The sequence below is a fragment of the Dermacentor silvarum genome, chromosome 1, assembly GCF_013339745.2.
Source record: "Dermacentor silvarum isolate Dsil-2018 chromosome 1, BIME_Dsil_1.4, whole genome shotgun sequence".
NCBI classification, from domain to species: domain Eukaryota; kingdom Metazoa; phylum Arthropoda; class Arachnida; order Ixodida; family Ixodidae; genus Dermacentor; species Dermacentor silvarum.
In genome coordinates this window covers 261,278,081-261,296,857 of record NC_051154.1, presented here as the reverse complement: position 1 = coordinate 261,296,857, position 18,777 = coordinate 261,278,081, and the positions used below count along the sequence as shown (strand labels likewise).

Sequence of the window (18,777 nt, the reverse complement as noted above, 5' to 3'; positions counted from 1 at the left end):
GCGTATGACAACGTAGACCACAATATTTTGCGGGATATTCTGGAAAGGGAAGGTATTGGCAACGACTGTATACAGCTATTCAGGGAGATTTACCGAGAAAATGTCGTTTGTGTTGAATGGGAAGGGATAAAGAGCGAGGATAAAGTTCATATCAACAAAGGACTGAGACAGGGCTGCCCTTTATCCCCGCTGCTGTTTATGATGTACATGGTAAGGATGGAAAGGGCGCTAGGAGGAATCAATATCGGGTTTAACCTCTCATACAAACAAGCCGGCACAATAGTCGCGCAGCAGCTTCCAGGTTTATTTTATGCGGACGACATTGTATTCCTTGCTAACAAGCAAACTGACATGCAACGTCTGGCTCATATCTGTGGTGAATAATGTGAGAATTTTTGAGTAAAATATAACGTTAAAAAATCAGGTTTTATGGTATTCAATGAAAACAGTGAACAGACAGTGTTGATACAGGGCCAGGGAATACCTCGGGTAAAATAATACAAATACCTGGATGTATGGATAAACGAAGGCGATAGATATCTGGAGACACAGGAGAAAACAATAACAGCAAAAGGGAAGCGAAATGCGGCCATAATGAAGCACAGAGCGCTATGGGGATACAATAGGTACGAGGTGCTCCGGGGTATGTGGAAACGTGTAATGGTACCAGGGCTTACATTTGGAAATGCGGTTGTTTTCTTGAAGTGAGGGGTACAATCAGGACTCGATGAGAACCAAAGGTCAGTGGGACGTCTCGCATTGAGCCCTCACGGGAAGACTACTAATGAAGCTGTGCAGGGTGATACGGGCTGGACAAATTTTGAGGTAAGGGAGGCTGAGAGCAAAAAATTGATTTTGAAGAACGACTGAAGAATATGGATGAAAGTAGATAAGGTGCAAGAGGGTGTTCAGGTATTTGTACAGGAAAAACATTGGCTCACAGTGGAGGAATAGAACTAGGAAGCTTACCAGCAAGCATGCGAGCGGTATGGTCACGAACATGACAACAATGAACGTCAAACGCAGTGTAAGAGAGGCTGAGACAATGTCATGGGTGGCGGCAATGTAAAAGAAACCTGCTATGACTAACTACCTCAAGGGAAAAAACGAAATCAGGAAAAAAACATATTTATGATAACTCAAAGGGAAGCTCCTTACTTTTCGAAGCGAGATCAGGATGCCTTAGAACGCGTAGTTAAAAAGCGAGTTACACGAAGGATGAAGACGCATGTGCTTTCCGAGGTAAAGCTAGGGAAACGTTGGACCATGTTTTATTGGAATGTGAAGAAATCTATCCAGCTGGCACTCTAGGCTCCTCTGACCTCCTTGAAGCCCTTGGGTTCAGGGATAGCGGGGGGAAAGTAAACATGTCCGCTATAGAGCTTAGTCAGAGGCGGTTGTAGGTTTGGTGGCAGAAAAGTAGGGAGACCTCGAACAACGGAAACGTACAGAAACAAAGTTCCCAGTAATGGTTCAAAAAGTTTGATGCTTGGAATTCTTTGTAGTTGTGCGTTTTCTCAAAAATAAAGGTAGGACATTAGGCAAAATAATAACAAGAGCTTGGTCGCGCAACCCACCACCCCGTTTCAAAGGGGACGCTCATAGCATCCATCCATCCATTCATGGCGGCGCCCTCGATGAAACGGTCTATACCGCTACGCCGCCTTCCAATGTACACCGAAGCACGTCGACTTGGTGTGCCGCTGTAGTGCGTATGGAGCCTTTTCACGGCGATCCTGTGGGTGCCACAATGTTTGATCACGTGGTGACGCGTCTATTGCCTGCCTCAGCTGCCTCCGTTGATTCCGTGTTTGCAATGAACGTGCATGAGGTCCGGTGTGGCTTAGCAAGCCACTGTTTCGGTGGGTATCGTAGACGGTGGCTGGATGGACGACACGAAGCTTTGGTCGCCGCTTTGGAGGACATGTAATCGCTTTCGGAGCTCATTACGCCTTGTACTCTTTATTCATAATAAAGGCCAGCTCTAAATTCCAATAACTTCGTTCCTGATTGAACATCTCTGCGCACGTGAGTAATATATGATGTTGCAACTTTAAGACGATAACGTGTAGTTGGGTCTTTCATGTAAGGTAGATGGGGCTACTATCAGCATCTGATTAAATTGAGACGAGTCCACGTGCGTATAACGACTAATTATCTTCTTTCTCCAACAACTAAGCTAAGTCAGGTCACCGTATGTTCATATTTTCAGTGCTTGTAATGATTCTGTTAACGATATGAGCTATTTCATAGTCTTTGACCTGCAGTTCTCGACGGTGTGTCGTGAGTTCCTATAAAATTATACGTTTCGGCCGTTGGACAAAATTAATTTTTTTGCCAATAAAACATGCCTTGTCTCTTCCCTGGCTTCTGTGTTAGCAGACAGCGCCTATACTTACTTATTTAGCAATACTGTTAGCCGTCTCTTGAGTGTCATTACAGAGTGCTCAAAACACTTGCGTACGCAACAATGCAAGTGCACGTCTCGGTATGCACATAACGCTGTTCGCAAGGACAGCCTAAACACGCCATTTTATTTTTTTACTCCATCGTATACGCGAGTATATGTGCATGCTTTTGCTGTTAACAGCTCGGGGCGCACGTGGTGATGCGGTAATTAAACAGCTTTATAGCTGAGCGTCGCGACAGTCCGCTCCACTCCCATTTCACTCGCTCAGGCACTGCAAAATATTGCGTTGGTTTTCGCACGTTTTAAAAGTTTAGTTTCCCCGGAGACGCGAACGAAGCGTAGTCAGCTCGGCTGTAGAACGGCAAAGAAAAACACAATAAATTCTGGGGTTTTACGTACCAGAACCACTATCTGGTTACAGGGCACGACGTAGTGGGAGACTCCGGGTTAATTTTGACGACCTGTGGTTCTATAACTTGCACCGACTGCACGGTACATTGGCCTTTTGGCATTTCGCCCTCATCGACATGCGACCGCCGCGGCCGGGATTCGATCCCGTGACCTGGTGTTTAGCAGCGCAACACCATGTAGCCGCTAAGCCACCACGGCGCGGGACAACGGCAAAGACGAGTAAGCCAGCTGGACGCATCTTCACTCTCCGCTCAGTCGGCACTAGTGATACATGCTGCGCAGCTGTGTGCCGAATTTTAGGATACATCGGCCTGAGCACAGCGGACAGTAAACGTCAAACTAAATTTGTCTGTTTAATATAAAAAGTGGCGCCGGTTGCCGATGTTGCTCCTAATCTCTAGCGCGCATACACGCACACGTACGGACGCCGGCACTGTCCCATTTCAGGGTTGCCTTCGTTTCAATTGAAGTTTGGCTTAGCTTAGTACGATATGCAGACCAACTTGCCCAACAGACTATATTTGTTGCTCCTCTATCTTGTCGCGTTTTTGTTTGAAGATCAAATGGGCGAATGATGACACATTAAGGTTCATGGAGTGCTAAAGTAAATTACTGGCTAATTTTAGATGTTTTACCGAACACGACATTTCTACACAGTTATGCCAGATGACGAAACCGAAGGTACACGTGTCGCCAATAAGCAAAGAGAGTACATTGTTTAAGACGGTTCACATAAATCACGTTAAATAACCTCCGCAGGCACTCAGGGTAGCTTGGTTTTTCCTCGCATATACATATATTCTGCACCTTTGATTGCCGCCACATTCGCACACTATTTTACGTGCAGCGTACATCTTTTAGCCTAATATTTGTAGCACTAAAAAAACAATAGCTACAAATTAGTATTTATGCTTTGCAACGGACAGCAGCCGCAAGTGCTACACAGCATTCCAAATCATGCCGAAGCCCGATGACTTGGTGCCGCTGTAATGCGGTTGGACGATTTCGACAAGAACCTGGACCCTGTCGTGCGTCATTCTTCTGGTGCTGTCATGCAGTTGCTATAGCGATAACATTAACGTCACCAGGACCAGCTAGACCCAACATCCGTGTACTGAATCATGGATGGACGTTAAAGAGCCTTATGGATATGCATAAAAATTTTGTCTGCACCACATAATTGCATACAAAGCGAAATGCAAAGCCAGAAGTATCCTCGTGCCTATCTTAGTAAGCGGCGAAACCGTCTATGTCGACAGGTGCACGAGCCGGTATACTACCCCCGTCCGGAAGACTGAGCAGTGCGCGCTGCTATTTTCCGACCAAGGACCAGATTTTCAAAACCGTTCGTAAGCGTAGGAGTTGTTCGCGCGAACCATTTACTGGCCTGTCGTAGTGCCCAGCGACGTGATCGCCATGTTCATTAGAATTACAATAATAACCCTCTGCAGCGCAATACTAAACGTAAGTACCCGTCGTTTACTGCGTTCGTGACAACATCAGTATATTTCTGTTACATGGACGCATTTCGACTGACTTCGAACATCATCCTAGGTCGGGGCAGAAAGAATAAGTACAAATATTCCTCCGGGAGGACGTCAACAGCGCGAAGACGAAGGTTACGGATGGCAAAAAGGTCTCGCAAGCTCCTAAGAACATTTCGCTTTGTCGGAAACATTCTTTACTGTTCCCCCCCTACAGATTCATGCGAGTTAAGAGGAAGCGTGAAACTTAAATTCGTAATGTATTGGCGATCAACGATAGCCAGAGCACAGTCATCAGGACAATTCGCACTGAAGTGGGAGCTACCGTGTTTGACACCGTTATATGGAAGTGTACGTAAGTATTACGTACGTTAAACTCCCCAGACAACGTAAATACGTTCAGTTAGCTTGCGTAAGAGACAGAAACCCAATAGCGTACGGAGCTTTCGCAATTCGAACACTATTTCTTCACCGTAAAACGCATCCGTGCGCTCGCGAGCGCTCTTGTAAAATTATACGTTGCAGTTCAAGCGGGTCACGTTACATATATAGAAATTCCTCTCAGCATCAAGGAGGCATGTGGAGTATGTTTAATATACCTTTCGATTGTATACTCGGTAAACGACGCCTTCCCATGTGAGTGCTTCCAAGCCACCTTGAACAACCTCCGCACATATTCAAGATACCATGTTACTTTTCCCCCTCATATTTAATGCTTGTGGCTACCGCAGCGTGTAAATATACTAACAAAGTGATTTGTATTGCAGCATGCATCTTTTAGCCTAGTTATTGCAGCAGAATAAAAAAAAGGCCACAGTTTCGCCCTAAGGGCGAAGCAATGAATGCGATAGCAACACAGCAATGTCATACGAAGTAGGTGAGCGGCTTTGGTAGCAATATGAATTGTAGTAAACATGAGCTGATTAAGTAAGCAGGTGTGCTGCGGCGTAAGTAGACCGACATGAAGAGAGACTCGATGACCACGAGAAGGCGCGTGTGAAACGGTAGTGTTGATGAGAAGCGCTTCCCGTGGGCAGCGCGTGCGAAGCGACACACCTGTAGCTCTGCACTGACGATCCGGGCAGCATTGCATGTGTAGCGTGCGTTGGAAAATGTGGCCCGACTATTACTAACTGAATGAACAAGCGTGGTGTGAGCGCGCACAAACAAACGTGAATATATCACACTGAATGACTGCAGACAACGACTGTCAAAACGCTGGCAGCAAGCGCATATATACGCCGCAGCGGCGAAGGAACATGCGGTCTATCGCTTCAACGGAAACTGAGCGGCGAATGCACGGCGCATAAAGGTCAGAGCCGTGGGGAGATAAGAGACGGTGCGGGCGAGACGAGCACGGTTGTTGGCAGAGTAGAAGTGCCCCCCCCCCCCCCCCCGCTTCCTCCGGCGCTGGCTTCCCTCTTCCTTGCTTGCGAGTGGGAGATAGAGTGCGTTCGCTCTCCGTGTTAGCGCGCGTCCCCGCACGCTTCCGCTCGGGCATACGGCGCGCGGCGAAGATTTTATCTATAGGGAACCTCACGGCGACGGCGACGCGAACGACGACGGCGACGACGACGATGACGACGGCGACGCCGACGGCAGAAATCCGGTTGAAGTGTCCATATAATTGCTATCGCAATAAAATAATACACAAAATAGTGTTTATGCTTTGCAGCGAAGAGCTACCGCTATAGACCTTTTCACCGGGCCAGCAGGAAAGGGCGCGCGGCGAGCCTTTCCTCCTCTCTGGCTTGTGCGAGCCGGCGGGGCGCTGCTTGGATGAGTTGCCGGTCGCGCGCTGCAGAACGATTTGGAGGTGTTTTAGTTAGTTCTGACTGCGATTTAGGGGATGCCAATTCTTACGAGATCGTCAAACAACCACTGTGTAGCTTTTAGGTACAGCAGTAGCTACAGTATCTGGAAACTTCTCTTGGCTGTGCAAAAATGCGACGCGCGTCTATTGTTTGTCTCAGCTGTGTCCGTTGATTCCATGTTTACAATGGACGTGCAAGAAGTCCAGTGTGGCTTAGCAAGCCACTGTTTTGATGGATATCATAGACGGTGACTGGATGGACGACACGAAGCTTTGGCTACAGCTTCAGAGGACATGTAAGCGCTTTCGGAGCTCATTGTGCCTTGTCCAAACAGTATACGGTGTTTGTACAAGAAGAGGGGCGAGAAATATATTCCAAGCTCTCCAAGCTTTCCGCTTCTGAAGCTAATCAGCATGAATGTCCTTCGCTCATCGGTATTTATTTGCCAATCACTTTGAAGCAGTGGCTGGTCATGTTTACGAGTCAGTTACTTTCCTCGATGCGGTCACTATCTGATCGTTTATTTTCTGCAGGCCTAATCGGCTCGCGGGTGTGCTTAGTTGCAATAGATTTGTTCTTGCTGCACACAAGGCTTGGAACGTAGATGTTCTGTACTTGGTAATAGCTTGTAGCAAACACGTATTATCGGTAGTCACGCGCTCACTCTGTCGACCGTCACGAAACGTTGAGCTTCAAACATTCGTTTGTTGTCGGTGTAATTTGTCACCCATGCTTCGGCGCATTGACTCAATAGTGCATCGATTCACTTATTCTTGATACGTGGGCGATTGAGTGGCCAAAAAGTACTGCATATATACAGTCATAAGTCATACGCGTCATATTCTGATACGCGTATATACGCCCATAGCTAGGACCCCATGTATACCCATGGACCCTCATATATACGTATGGATGTATACCTATCGTGTCACGCGTTACAGACAGATGGACGGACGGACAGCTTTTCGAGGGAAGTAACACTAGAATGCAACGCATTGAAAGTTTAAGTGTGAGTTGGGCTTGATGTGCGTAGATAACGTGCGAGAAGCCTACCATGCCAGGAAGCCGCGCTATTCCCCTTTGTCACTATGTAACGAGTGGTACTCTCTTGCCGACGTTCCGGGGTTTCAGTTCTTTGTTTGGAGTTTAGCGATACAATTAGCGCTGGCGGATGAGTGATTTTTTTTTTTTTTTTGTCCTCGCGGAAAGCCTTGTTCGCGAAGGGCCGGCAACACAGGCAGTCCTTGTGTGGCAGCAGTCTGTAAACTCGGCCCCACCGATTCATTCCATTCTATGCCAGTGAACATTTTTACAGCCAACTACTGTATACGCCTTCCCTCTACCGTTCCACAATTTGCAGCATGAATAGAGCACAGTGCGCTAGCGATGACTCAGTTTCATTTCTGACTGCTCCTTGCTAAAGCACACCCCCATTTTAAGACATCCTCGCCGTTCCCGCACGGCGCTCTGTCGGCGATATGTTTGCGTCGCGGCTGCGTGCTCTCTCTCTCTCTCGTTGCTCGTGGTGCTCGCACTGCATGTTGAACGGCAGCGCGTGGTCTGGTTGGGAAACGGCAATGTGTAGGCTACAGTGCCGTTTGGCAGAAACTGTACGACGCACAATGCCTTTTTCACGACAGGAACGCCAAGGCGAGCGTCTGCTGTGCCTGTCAGTTACGTACGGCGCCAAATAAAATGTGGACATATGACGTCATTACAAGCGCCCCGTATGTGTCACTCATCAGTGATAAGATCCGCAACGTCAAGCTTGAGGTTTACGCCAATTGAATACAACACAAGCCAATGGGCTTAGAAATGTGTGAACCAAAAACGAGCATTATTTATTTATTTACGATGTGAAGCTCGCTAATCACATACCTGGTGTGCTAATGCCATGCATTTTTTAGAGGGTGCGAAGGGTGGGGGAGCGTAGTTTGCGAAAATAGGCTACAAGAGGTATTTGCATTTGGAGACGGTATAGGCTTTTGCGCACGACGTAGGTGGCGGTGACAAAAGACAAGGCAAACACAAGCGCACATTGTCACCCTCTCCTAACTTGTGCGCAAAAACATGCCGTCATCGAATATGCGAACCACTCGCCCAAGCCAGTACCTATACATTGCATTCCGGTTTGGCTGTGTCCTTTGGAAGAGCTCGAGAGGTTTAGCTGGCGCGACAAATAATGAACGGCCCGAATATTGGATGCTCGATTTGCCATGTAGTTAGAGTTTTACGAAACACATTTTCGTATGTAGCACGCAGTTTTCCCCGAAAAAAGTAGAGTGTAATGAAATGAAACCGGCAGAGACCCCTCCACGCGCCCGCAGGTAACACCGCTTTCACGGAACCTACGAAAGCGTATACGAATGCACGGAACGTCCGTACGAATAGCCTAGCTTCGAGCAATGCCCTCCCAGCAGCGGCTCTCGTTCGTTATCGCAGGCCCCACTTGTACTTTCGGTTTCATCACCTGCATGGCATAACCCTGTAGAAATAACGTGTACGGTAGTGAATGGCAACTCACGGTAGTTCGCAGAAACAGGACCCCAGACATTCAACCATTTTGCTGGGTGGCTCGCTAAACACAGCCGCATTATATAGATCACTTTTCAAAAAAAGAAATAAATACAAAATAAACACGACACTGGCAAACGTGCATAGCGGACCATCAAGACATCACATCACATTGCAAGCAAGTTCTTTTTAAGAATATAGCGGTGTCCGCGGCGAGTAGCCTGCCACTGTCAAATGAGTTCAGAGCTGGGTGAGGTAGCTGCAGGAGAGATACCACCGTCCGGAGAGCTGAGCAGCGCGCCGCTCCTCTAATCTAATGTCCGGATGGTCAAAGCCGTTCGTACGCAAGAGCTGTTCGCGAGAACCGATTGTTGGCCTGCCGCTGTATACAACTACGCGATCGCCGCACCAATGATGATTACGATAATAACACTCTGCGGTACAACAACTAGCGGAGGTATACGCGTCGTCGACAGCGTTCTTGTGAATTTTGTCATATTTGCTGCTAATATGGGCGCATCTTGACACGCTGCGAATATCCGCAAGAAAGTGCAAATATGCCTCCGGCAGGAAGTCAACGGCCCGAAGATGCAGCTTAAAGGTGCAAGTGAGACCTCGCAAATTTTTCAGAAGACTCCGCTTCGTCGAAAATTTTGAACCCGCGACCTCGTTCTCGCTGAGCTACTGAGCTACCGCGGTGGCTCGTATATACAGAAACTTTTAGCACGCTACATAGACATATAGACCTTGTCTACCAATGAAGGATGTGGGGAGGGAGACGAGGAAAGTTTATTGGTGCAAGATAATCTTGCCCAGCACCCAGAACTTACAGAAGCGTAGAAAAGTCGCGAGCGAAGGGATAAACCGCCGAGAGGAAGATGGGGTTCGTGCGCAAATAAAGGCGGACATATGCTCTGCTGGGAGTGACGTCGACGGCGGCAACGCGCACGCAGCAAACAGGCATCAGTCATGCGCGGACTCGCGCGTGTGTAACAGCGGCCGCGAGGCGATCGTTGCGGACTGGCGACTTCCGCTGCCGCACCAGCAGCTGTCTTTGCGGTCGCTTTTCTGTCTGGTCCAGGGTCGTGCGCTGCACTCCTCCGTGTCCGCAGACGAATGGGGCGCGTCGGTCACGCTCTGGCCGTGAACAGCAACGTCCTGGGAACGGAGAGGCTTGTTCACGACGTGCTTTCAGACCTCAAGGCTTGCCCGCAGTGCGTTTGAACGCAAACAAACCGCTGACTATACTGGGCACTTGTAGTATCGGTGATCGCTTGTTCGATGCTGACCATGTTGGCGTTGTTCCCAGAACCTACCATCTGTAAAGAAAAAAAAAAATATATATATATATATATATATATATATATATATATATATAGTGGCTCTAGATCATCAGTGCTGCCACCGCTGATTTGGATTGAGTATATTATATGACGCGCGAGAGGTCGGTTTAACGTAGCAGCGTTTTGCTTTTTTTTTTCTGTAACGCATCAGTATCCTCCCTATTTTGCTATCAATGGACGCGTTGTAAAATGTGTGTTGCATCTGGGTTTTTTCTCTTGAAGTAACGTTCCTAGGTGATTTGTATTCCGTCGCGGCTGTAAGAATATATGATAACAGCTTCTAAAGTTAAAAAATAAAAGCTCTTGAAGGCTTGTTAGCTGGTATAGGGCAAACGTCAGGCTTTTTTCACTTGCCTTGTCTCGTGAAAACGTCGTTCGACATACTCAAATGGATCTTCCATCCGTGTATGTTTCTGTCGACTATCTCTGTGGATGCAGCGACTGAATAAGTGGCGGCAAAGAAAAAACAAAACAATAGTAGCAGTACTTCGTTTTCATTATTTTAAATTTTAAAAAAGGGAAAGTAGGCCTCTGTAGGGCCGGTCTAAAGCTGAAATATACTTACTCAGGCAAGAATAATAATTAAAAAAAAATAAAAACGCTGTTACAAAACCTATATCGTCACCTTGTGTAACAAAACAAAACTGTTTTGTTCTTGTCGTTATAACTTTACAAGGACGAAGAAAGGTTAGCGTCCACTATACGTGCGGTCATCAGGGACGACTGTCAACCATCGGCGATGTTGGCGCGAGGTAATGAACACTATTGGGAAATCACACACAGCAGAATACGTGGGCGTCGTCGTCTTTGTGGTTGTTTAACCGTGCACAAATGCCGCTTCGCGCAGGTTGTTCGGCGTCAAGTGCGCGGGCTGCCTGGGCTGCATCGCGCCCAGCGAGCTGGTGATGCGCGCCCTGGAGCACGTGTTCCACGTGGCCTGCTTCGCGTGCGTCGTGTGCGGCCGCACCCTGCAGAAGGGCGACCAGTTCGTGGTGCGCGCCGCGCGCCTCTACTGCCGGCCCGACTTCGAGAAGGAGATGGCGCTCGTCTCTATGGCGCAGCACCACGCCAACAGCCAGCCGTCGCAGCCGCACGCACCGCAGCAGCACCCGGCAGCGCATGCGCCCAACGCCGCCCTGCCCGGAGCCAGAGGTACATATTACACACACCAACACGCATCATCCCATCTATGCATAGTATTGTAATGAGCCACGGTGATCAGTGTGTGAGAGGTGCCTCATGCACTGCTTATCGAAATGACCACGTCGTATGTGGAGGTGTAATGAGAGCATCAAGTAAGCTTTCGTTTTTCCTTTCTTTTTTTTTTTTTTTTTTTTTTTTTTTTTTTTGGGGGGGGGGGGGGGGGGGTCTGGCAAGTTGCATCCTTCCGGGAAAAAAGCGAGTTTCCTTTAACTTAACGGAAAACCATCTAAAATATTTCCACGCCTCACTTTCTCGTTTCAATACGGGCAATGGGAAGAACGGTGTCTGTACTGTCATGGTCGAACTCGTCATTTTTGTTGGGAGTTCACCATCACATGTCCTACTTCCGAACGATCAATACCTCGTTGCGGCTGGGCAAGTGTTTAGACTGTCACGCGTCCTAAGTCTGGACGAACAAGAGGACGACATAATTGCAGGCGAGAACGCACGATACGCTACTTGTAACTTAACATCGCTCCCACCAGAGCTCGCGCTCGAAATACTTCAATATGTTTCAAGGTGTTCTACGCTACTATACGTGGCTGGCACTCAATAATGAATCAGCACGCTTCATGTCTACGCTGTGCACTTTCATTAGTACGCTTTACGTTCCTGATAACGTGTTTTAGCCACATTATCTTGAATTTTTGAAAAAAAAAATAATTCGCTACTTTAAATTCAGGCTTATGAACGATATGCCTTTGTGTGCCTGTTTGTACTCTATTTGGTACAGTAAAGTTGATTGATTGATTGATTGGTTGGTTGATTGGTTGATTGATTGATTGGTTGATTGGTTGATTGATTGATTGATTGAAACCGAATTCTACTAGCGACGCAGCGAAAGCTACAAATGCGCGTGGTGTGTAGTAGGCATAACAAGGGCACCGTGTTCCTCGTGTTTTGCACAGGCGAGAACGGTCCTCTGCCGGGCGGAGGCCCCAACGGCCAGCAGCCGGGCGCGGCGGCGGGTGGCGCGGCTGCCGCCGTTCGCCCCGACGGACGCCGGGGCCCCAAGAGGCCTCGCACCATCCTGACCACGGCCCAGAGGCGCGCTTTCAAAGCATCCTTCGAGATCAGCCAGAAGCCCTGCCGCAAGGCAAGTGTGCAGTTCTCAGGGCCACCGGAAAGTTTTTTCCCCCTTTTTCTTGTGAAACCAAGGCTTAATTTAATGTATTAGAGGGGGGTCTGCCTTCAGGGCTGGGAGGGGGAGAAGAGGGGAGGAGGTGAGGGGGGGGGGGGGGATTGTCCTTTTCTGCAATGGAACCTGTCCACTGCGCCCTCGGTTCCGGAGCCCCTGGTGTTCTTTTTTTTTTTTTTTTTTCAAAGAGTAATGCCGCGGGCATCGTAACTGCCTCACCTTTCAGTGGACACCTGTAGCTGAATTCACTAAACTTTTCGTTCGTATAAGCGCGCTTCGTCATTGGCTGGCCGCCTTCTCTAAAAACATGTTCCGCATCACGATTGGCTGACATCTGCTCCAGCATAAGAGTTTTGCTATTACGGGCCCTGAGCTGCTCGGCGGCCGGAGATAAGATACAACATCACAACAGATTTTATTACATCCAACCTTTCACCAAACGTTCTATCTGTAGCGGGCACATAACAGGCGTAATTAATGCGCGCGGCGTGCCTGTACTATACTTTACAACAAAGACCTAGAGACCACATTCACAAAAAATTCTCTTTCGGGAAAACCGACCAGTTGTCATGAAAACTGGTCAGATGTCATGCTGGTATGCTCGCTGCCCATGAGCTGTTTTGTAAATCAGGGTTGGAATTAGCGCGCGCGCGCGCGCGCACGCACGCACGCACGCACGCACGCACGCACGCACGCACGCACACACACACACACACACACACACACACACACACACACACAAAATATAAAAAACGTAAAAGAAAAAGTAAAAGGAAAAAAGGAAAATAAGGGTGTTAACCAGAAAAGCATCTGGCTGGCAACCCTACGTGCTGGAAGGAAAAAGGGGAATAGAAAGAACAGAGAAGAGAAAAGCGGTGAATGTGTGCATGTGCGCGGACAGCACCACGCAGTCAAATGCGTTCGCACCAGCCAGTCGTTTTCAAAGAGCACAAAAGTGATTTCATTGCCTTCAGGGCCGATGATCGGTGGGGACGGTGTTCCAATATCATCTGTACTCTCAATGGACGATCATCTAGCCGCCTCTATGCATTGGACATCGATTATCTTTGCATGTCGAATCTTAAGTTACAATGTTCATGAGAGCATAGATGCCAGTCAATCGTGGTGCTTGGCAAATGATTAGCGAAGCCGGTCGGCCATTATGAAACAGCACTCACGAATCAAAAAGCTTTGTGAATTAGACTTCAGGGGGGGGACTTTCGCCGGTGCAATTAATGCGCCGGAGTGGTTACCCGCCGCATTTGATTCTGTAGCCCGTGGCTTTAACAAGCGCATACGCCTACAGTATCGTATACAGAAGATAAACTCGACAAGAAACAGACTCTAACGGTGTTGACACTGACAATTTTACGTTGTGCGTCATGTAGTTTACTTGGGAGATTTAACTGCAGCCACTGCCCAAGGCGAGCAAGCCGAACGGTCAGATATTTGGCGACGGAGAGAAATTGCGGTGCTATTTCGTCATGCACTCCGTGCCGAAGAATTGACTAACGTTCAATCCTTGAAACGTTCTCTGGTAGTTCGTTTAGTTTACAGTGTTGTTTTCCCCCGAATGGCGTAAAACACAATGCGTGACCGGGCAGCATGCGTTACCTACGGGACCAACCTTTTCTGCTATGGTCGGATCAAATATTTTACAACGAAACTCGAATGACCAATCTAATGTTTAGTAGTCAAACAAAAAGAGGTCGCTCGCCGCATTTTCTTTTTTGGACCGATGAATTTAGTTGCGCCTCCACACTTCTTACAACACGAAAGCTTCTTTTTGTAAAAATGTTTTTGTGTATTGGAATTGGGTCCCCTGCTTATTTTCCTTGGTCCTTTGTCTCTCTTTTTTTCTCTTCCTTTAGGCTAAGATTGTTCAGCGCTTTTCGTACCTTTCGATGGTCGCGTTCCGTCTTCCACGCCATTAGGCAATTCTGGGGAGACAATATTGCGCCGGTGGCGTGTGGCTCGGTAATTGTGTCGGAACACAGAGAGAACGCGCTTGATGTATGCGTTCACGACGTTTTGTTCCTCTTACTGGAAAGGGCTATACCGCTAAGTATAAACACCTTCCCGCGCCTTTATTAACGCCTACACCACATTCCCCAGCACGTATACAGCAAAACGGAGGCACGGGCATTGTTGGCGCTCCAGAATTTTCGCTCCGGTATAGTTTAGGCGGGCCGCGTTTCATTTTGTTTTTCTGCACCCGAAATTTTCGCGGACTGGTCGATTTTTGCCGCGGGAACATTACCTCTCTATAGGCGCGCAGTGCGAACACAGCGTACAAAATTTTCCGCTTCTTAGCGCAGCGCACTCTACGTTTATTCCTTCACTTGGGGAACGTTCATTATAGAGCCGGGCTTGAGAAAAGTGTGTACAGAAAAGAAAAAGAAAGCGGCCGCAACATGAGCGTAAGTTCCATATACGCTCGCTAAGCACGCGCCAACTTCGGTTCTCGCTTAACACCCTGCCCTCTTGTCTCAGAATCCAAACCACAATAATGGCGAAAGCATACGCTCGCTCGAAATCGGAAGCATGGGCAGAAAAACAAACTTGTGATCAGGCAAGCAAAAGCGCAAGACGAAAACATGGCGTCCGCATCCGGCATTATGCGGGCAGGATGTGCAAATTTCGGGAGGGCGAAAAGACAAAGAAGAAAAGAACAGGAGCGAGGGCGAAGCGGGAAGGGAGCAACATTAAGCGTCACAATGAGGCCAAGCGAAGGGAGTATACGCAGGGGAGAGAGCCGTACACCGCGACGCTAAGACGCACGCGTGGTGGCAACACGGGCCTTGTTAGTGCCGCGCAACGAGTTCGCGCACGGCCGGACGGCTCGCGACGGATATGGAAACTTTGTCGGCCGGAATTCTTTTGAATAATGAGCCTCAATACGGCGACTCCCTCTTTACCCGCCGTTCCCTGTTTTTGCTTGTACGTTTCCCCCCTCGCCCGAAGTGCCCGAGGATGTTAGAATCCCCCGCACACGCGCGACAACGGTGGCAGTGAAATCGGGCGCATTTTTCTTGCCGTCGTTGTTTTGATTCGCGCGTTATTGGGAGCGGGCCTCGGAGGAGCGCGTGGGGAAAAGGTGGCACTGCAGGCTGCGGCGAAAGGGTTGATACATGTGGGCGTGCACGCCCGCGAGCAGTATTAGGCTTATAATAGATGCCGAACGCGGAAGAAAGAGCGAAAGCCGTTTTGGGGTAACGACAACGGCACAGCGCACCGACGATGCCGGCAATAGAGCGAGAGCATCGGAGGAAGGAGATGTAGGAGGGGGGGGGGGGGCGACAGTGGGAGGGGAAGGACCTGGTTTTCAGAAACCAGACCACGAAGGAGAGATAAAGCGCCAGCGCGTAGGGAAACAGGTGAAGAGAAGCGTGTGTACATGTATAGAGCGCGCCGCCGACCAACTGCTCCCTTGTCGCAGTTGAGCCAAGCTCTTCCGGACGTAGCCTGCCAACTGCACAGGGAGTGAGCTCGGCTGGGCCTCGAAGGCGAGGATTCGCCCGATGCGTTTCAGCCAGAGGCAGAGACACTAGAGACCGGTTGGGCAAGCAAAAGACAGAGCGAAAGGCGACATCAGCCTACAGCAGGAAACGGAGCGCTAGCGGCAACAAACAAGGTTGCGGAGCGAGCCAGCCAAGAGGAGGGATCTCTGGCAAGGAGGGGAAAAAAAAGGTGCAGGGGCGGTTATTTATCACTTGTCCCGGGATTTAATAAAGCGGCGACCACGGGACGCGGGCCGGGCTCGCTCCGCGTCGCGCGATCGGCTCCCGGCACCGCGGATAATGTCGCGAAATTAATATGGAGCTCACGCGGCGTGGTTGCGCCGAGACCCGCGTGCGGCGCGGTCGAAGCTCCGTGAAAAACCGGGAACACCGGGGGGAAAAGGGAAGCACTAAAAGAAAGCGGGCGCGAAAGGAAAGAGAGCGGCCAGGCGAGGGAATGAGGGAGGAAGCGAGCGGCATTCCTCGGCGAAGGCGCGGGTGTCCGCGCGGAAGGCCGTTAGTTGGCGCGCATTCGGTCGCGGTTTTTCCAAGAGAAAAGCGGAGGTGTAGGTGTCGCGGGTAGAGAATCGAGGCGTTACGTGGGCTGCTTTGCTTTTCGCTCCGTGCGCGCCAGTCGGTAGACTGTGGGCGTCGTCGAAGCCCAAGGCGGAAGAGGCGGCCGGGTTTTTCGGCGAAACCGGCGGGCTTCCCCGAGCGTGAAATGCGCCCCGCGCGCGCGCTTCGGTGCTCGATCGCTATACGACGCCCCGCGCCTCCCGACGCACCTGGCGGCGGCGCGGCTTCTCTCCAAGGCGGTCGCGTGTTGCGCCTCGGCTCGCCGCCGGAGAGCGTGCGCTCGGTCGCCCGACAAACAAAATAACGCCGGTCGCGAAGAAAAGCGTAAGAAAGCTGGCGGCGTGTTGGCGCGTGTGCGTCGGCGGTGAAAAGTTTGGAGCGGAAGGGGGGGGAACCACCGGTCGGTCTCCGGGGGAGTCCTGCGTGTAAAAGGGTGGAAGAAGAAGAAGTCTGCGCGAACCCCGTGGTTTCCTGTAGCGGTGATTTATGGGGCCCATTTATCTTTGATTGGGGCTAGGCACTGCTTCTGTAGACGTCCTTTCGCTTTTTCTTCGTTACATTATGCGAAATGTCTGTCTCGCCGAGCCAACGTTATGGCGGTGAAGAAGTCAAAGGGGGTGGGTGGGTGCGACTACTTACGATACGGGACGAGATCGAAACTCGGGCGACTCCTTCCAGTTGCTGGGCCGGTCACCGAGTTTCGTGTTCTTGACTTGTCTCAGCAAAAGTGCGGAATACACAGGTGAAACCTGAGAAAGTAAGATAACGCTCAGAAATTCTTGTTCCTTTGATAATTAGCACGCCAAATGTTGTACTCAGTTGTGCGACAGGTGCTCAGAATTTAAATGGCACGTTACACGTCCTAAAGAAAACCGGAATGCATGAGCGAAGTCACTGATGTTGGCAAGAAAGCACAGTGTTGATCGAAGCAGTTTGCGACTTGTTACGGTGGAATAAGAACTACGAGTTAAAGAACGAATCACCGACATTGCAAATCGTCTTATCTCTTTCTTCCTTTCTTCTTCTTTCTTTCTTCTCTCTTTCTCTCTACCTCTGTTGGCGCGACGTGCTGTAACGAAAGCACGCTTCACAAATAAGACAGCTGTAACGCAACAATCTGACATACAAATTGTATGGCTTCATTTTACTTATACCAACTGAGCCAACCGAGCACATGTTTTCATTGCAACGGGTAGCCTACAGCGCGAAAGATACTCAACGATGACAGAAGAGCAGTTTTGTAGTTTTGCTTGTTAGGCGGCACAGAACGAACATCATTTGGGACATGAATTTCCACTTGGCAATGATCAAACTGTGGCACTCTTAAGGCTGCATTCAAACTTATGCTCTCGAAGCTTTCCATACGGACAATCAATAACACCGCAATCATTGCGCGTTGCCACCGACAAGACGACCGAATCGAGTTTTCTTTAGGACTGCGTACGGACGTTTATAAATTTCGCCTCCATTTCCAAATAATATTCTGGGAATTAAACAAAAAAATGTGGTTGATCCCTCTTATATAGGAATCGGTATAGAACACGAAAGTGAAACGTGTCTTCACTGAAGTAGTGTAATGTTTATTGCACATTGATATATAATGTCTATTGGTGTTTTGTGGCTAAAGCGCCCTTAGGCGTTGATGCACCCACGCTGACGCCTGGTGGCACGTCTCCTCCATCACGACTACCAACGTCGATGACCATGAGCAACCGTCGTGCATATGGAAGCTGCACTACGCTGCACACGCTAGCACAACGCGAAAGACGAAGCACGTAACTGACACACTAATACAACGCGCAAGACAAAGCACGTAACTGAATCGTCACCGAGTCAAATCAGCGCGTACAGCGCGTCGTAATTGCAGCCTCCGCGATCAACTTCAGAAACATTTTCAGAGCTAATTGCGGAGGCCACGCTCCGCTGTGCTGAGTACGGTGAACGCCACCTGGCGTTGGTAGTGCTTCTTGATGCCAGCGTCCCTTCGAATGCTGGCATCGAGGCGTCGTAGTGCTGAGACCACCGAAGCGTTCACTGTCGGTGCGCGTTAGTGTCATAATGCAGTACTTCTCTTTTCTGCTCGTAGGCGGCGGCACCGCCCCGAGCAAGAGCGCGGGTACACGGAGGAGTGTTAGATATATAATGCGCGTCTGTGTAGCTCTCTGCAAATGCGTTTGTGGCGCAATGGGTTAAACGCTCGGCGATCTATCGTCGCGGACCGAGAGGTCGTGGGTTCGATTTCCAGATTTTGCATGTTTGTGGAACTTTTTCTTCTGGTTTCTTTCTTTGTATTATGTTCGTCTACATTGTAAGCTGACGTATTTCCGTGACGGAAATACGTCAGTGAAGTCTTGGTGGACCCCGGCATAAAACACTTTCGTGTT

General features: G+C 49.4%; 1 protein-coding gene across 3 annotated transcripts in view; it reads left to right on the top strand.

Annotated features, from left to right (window-relative positions):
- The window catches only part of LOC119437102 (LIM homeobox transcription factor 1-beta), a 231,371-nt gene that overhangs the window by 199,100 nt on the left and 13,494 nt on the right, over window positions 1-18,777 (top strand). For all 3 annotated transcript variants that reach the window (XM_037704174.2, XM_049660288.1, XM_049660290.1), the window contains exons 4-5: window positions 10,824-11,128; window positions 12,088-12,275. In XM_037704174.2, coding sequence (XP_037560102.1) covers window positions 10,824-11,128; window positions 12,088-12,275 — 493 coding nt within the window. The remainder of the gene's footprint in view (window positions 1-10,823; window positions 11,129-12,087; window positions 12,276-18,777) is intronic.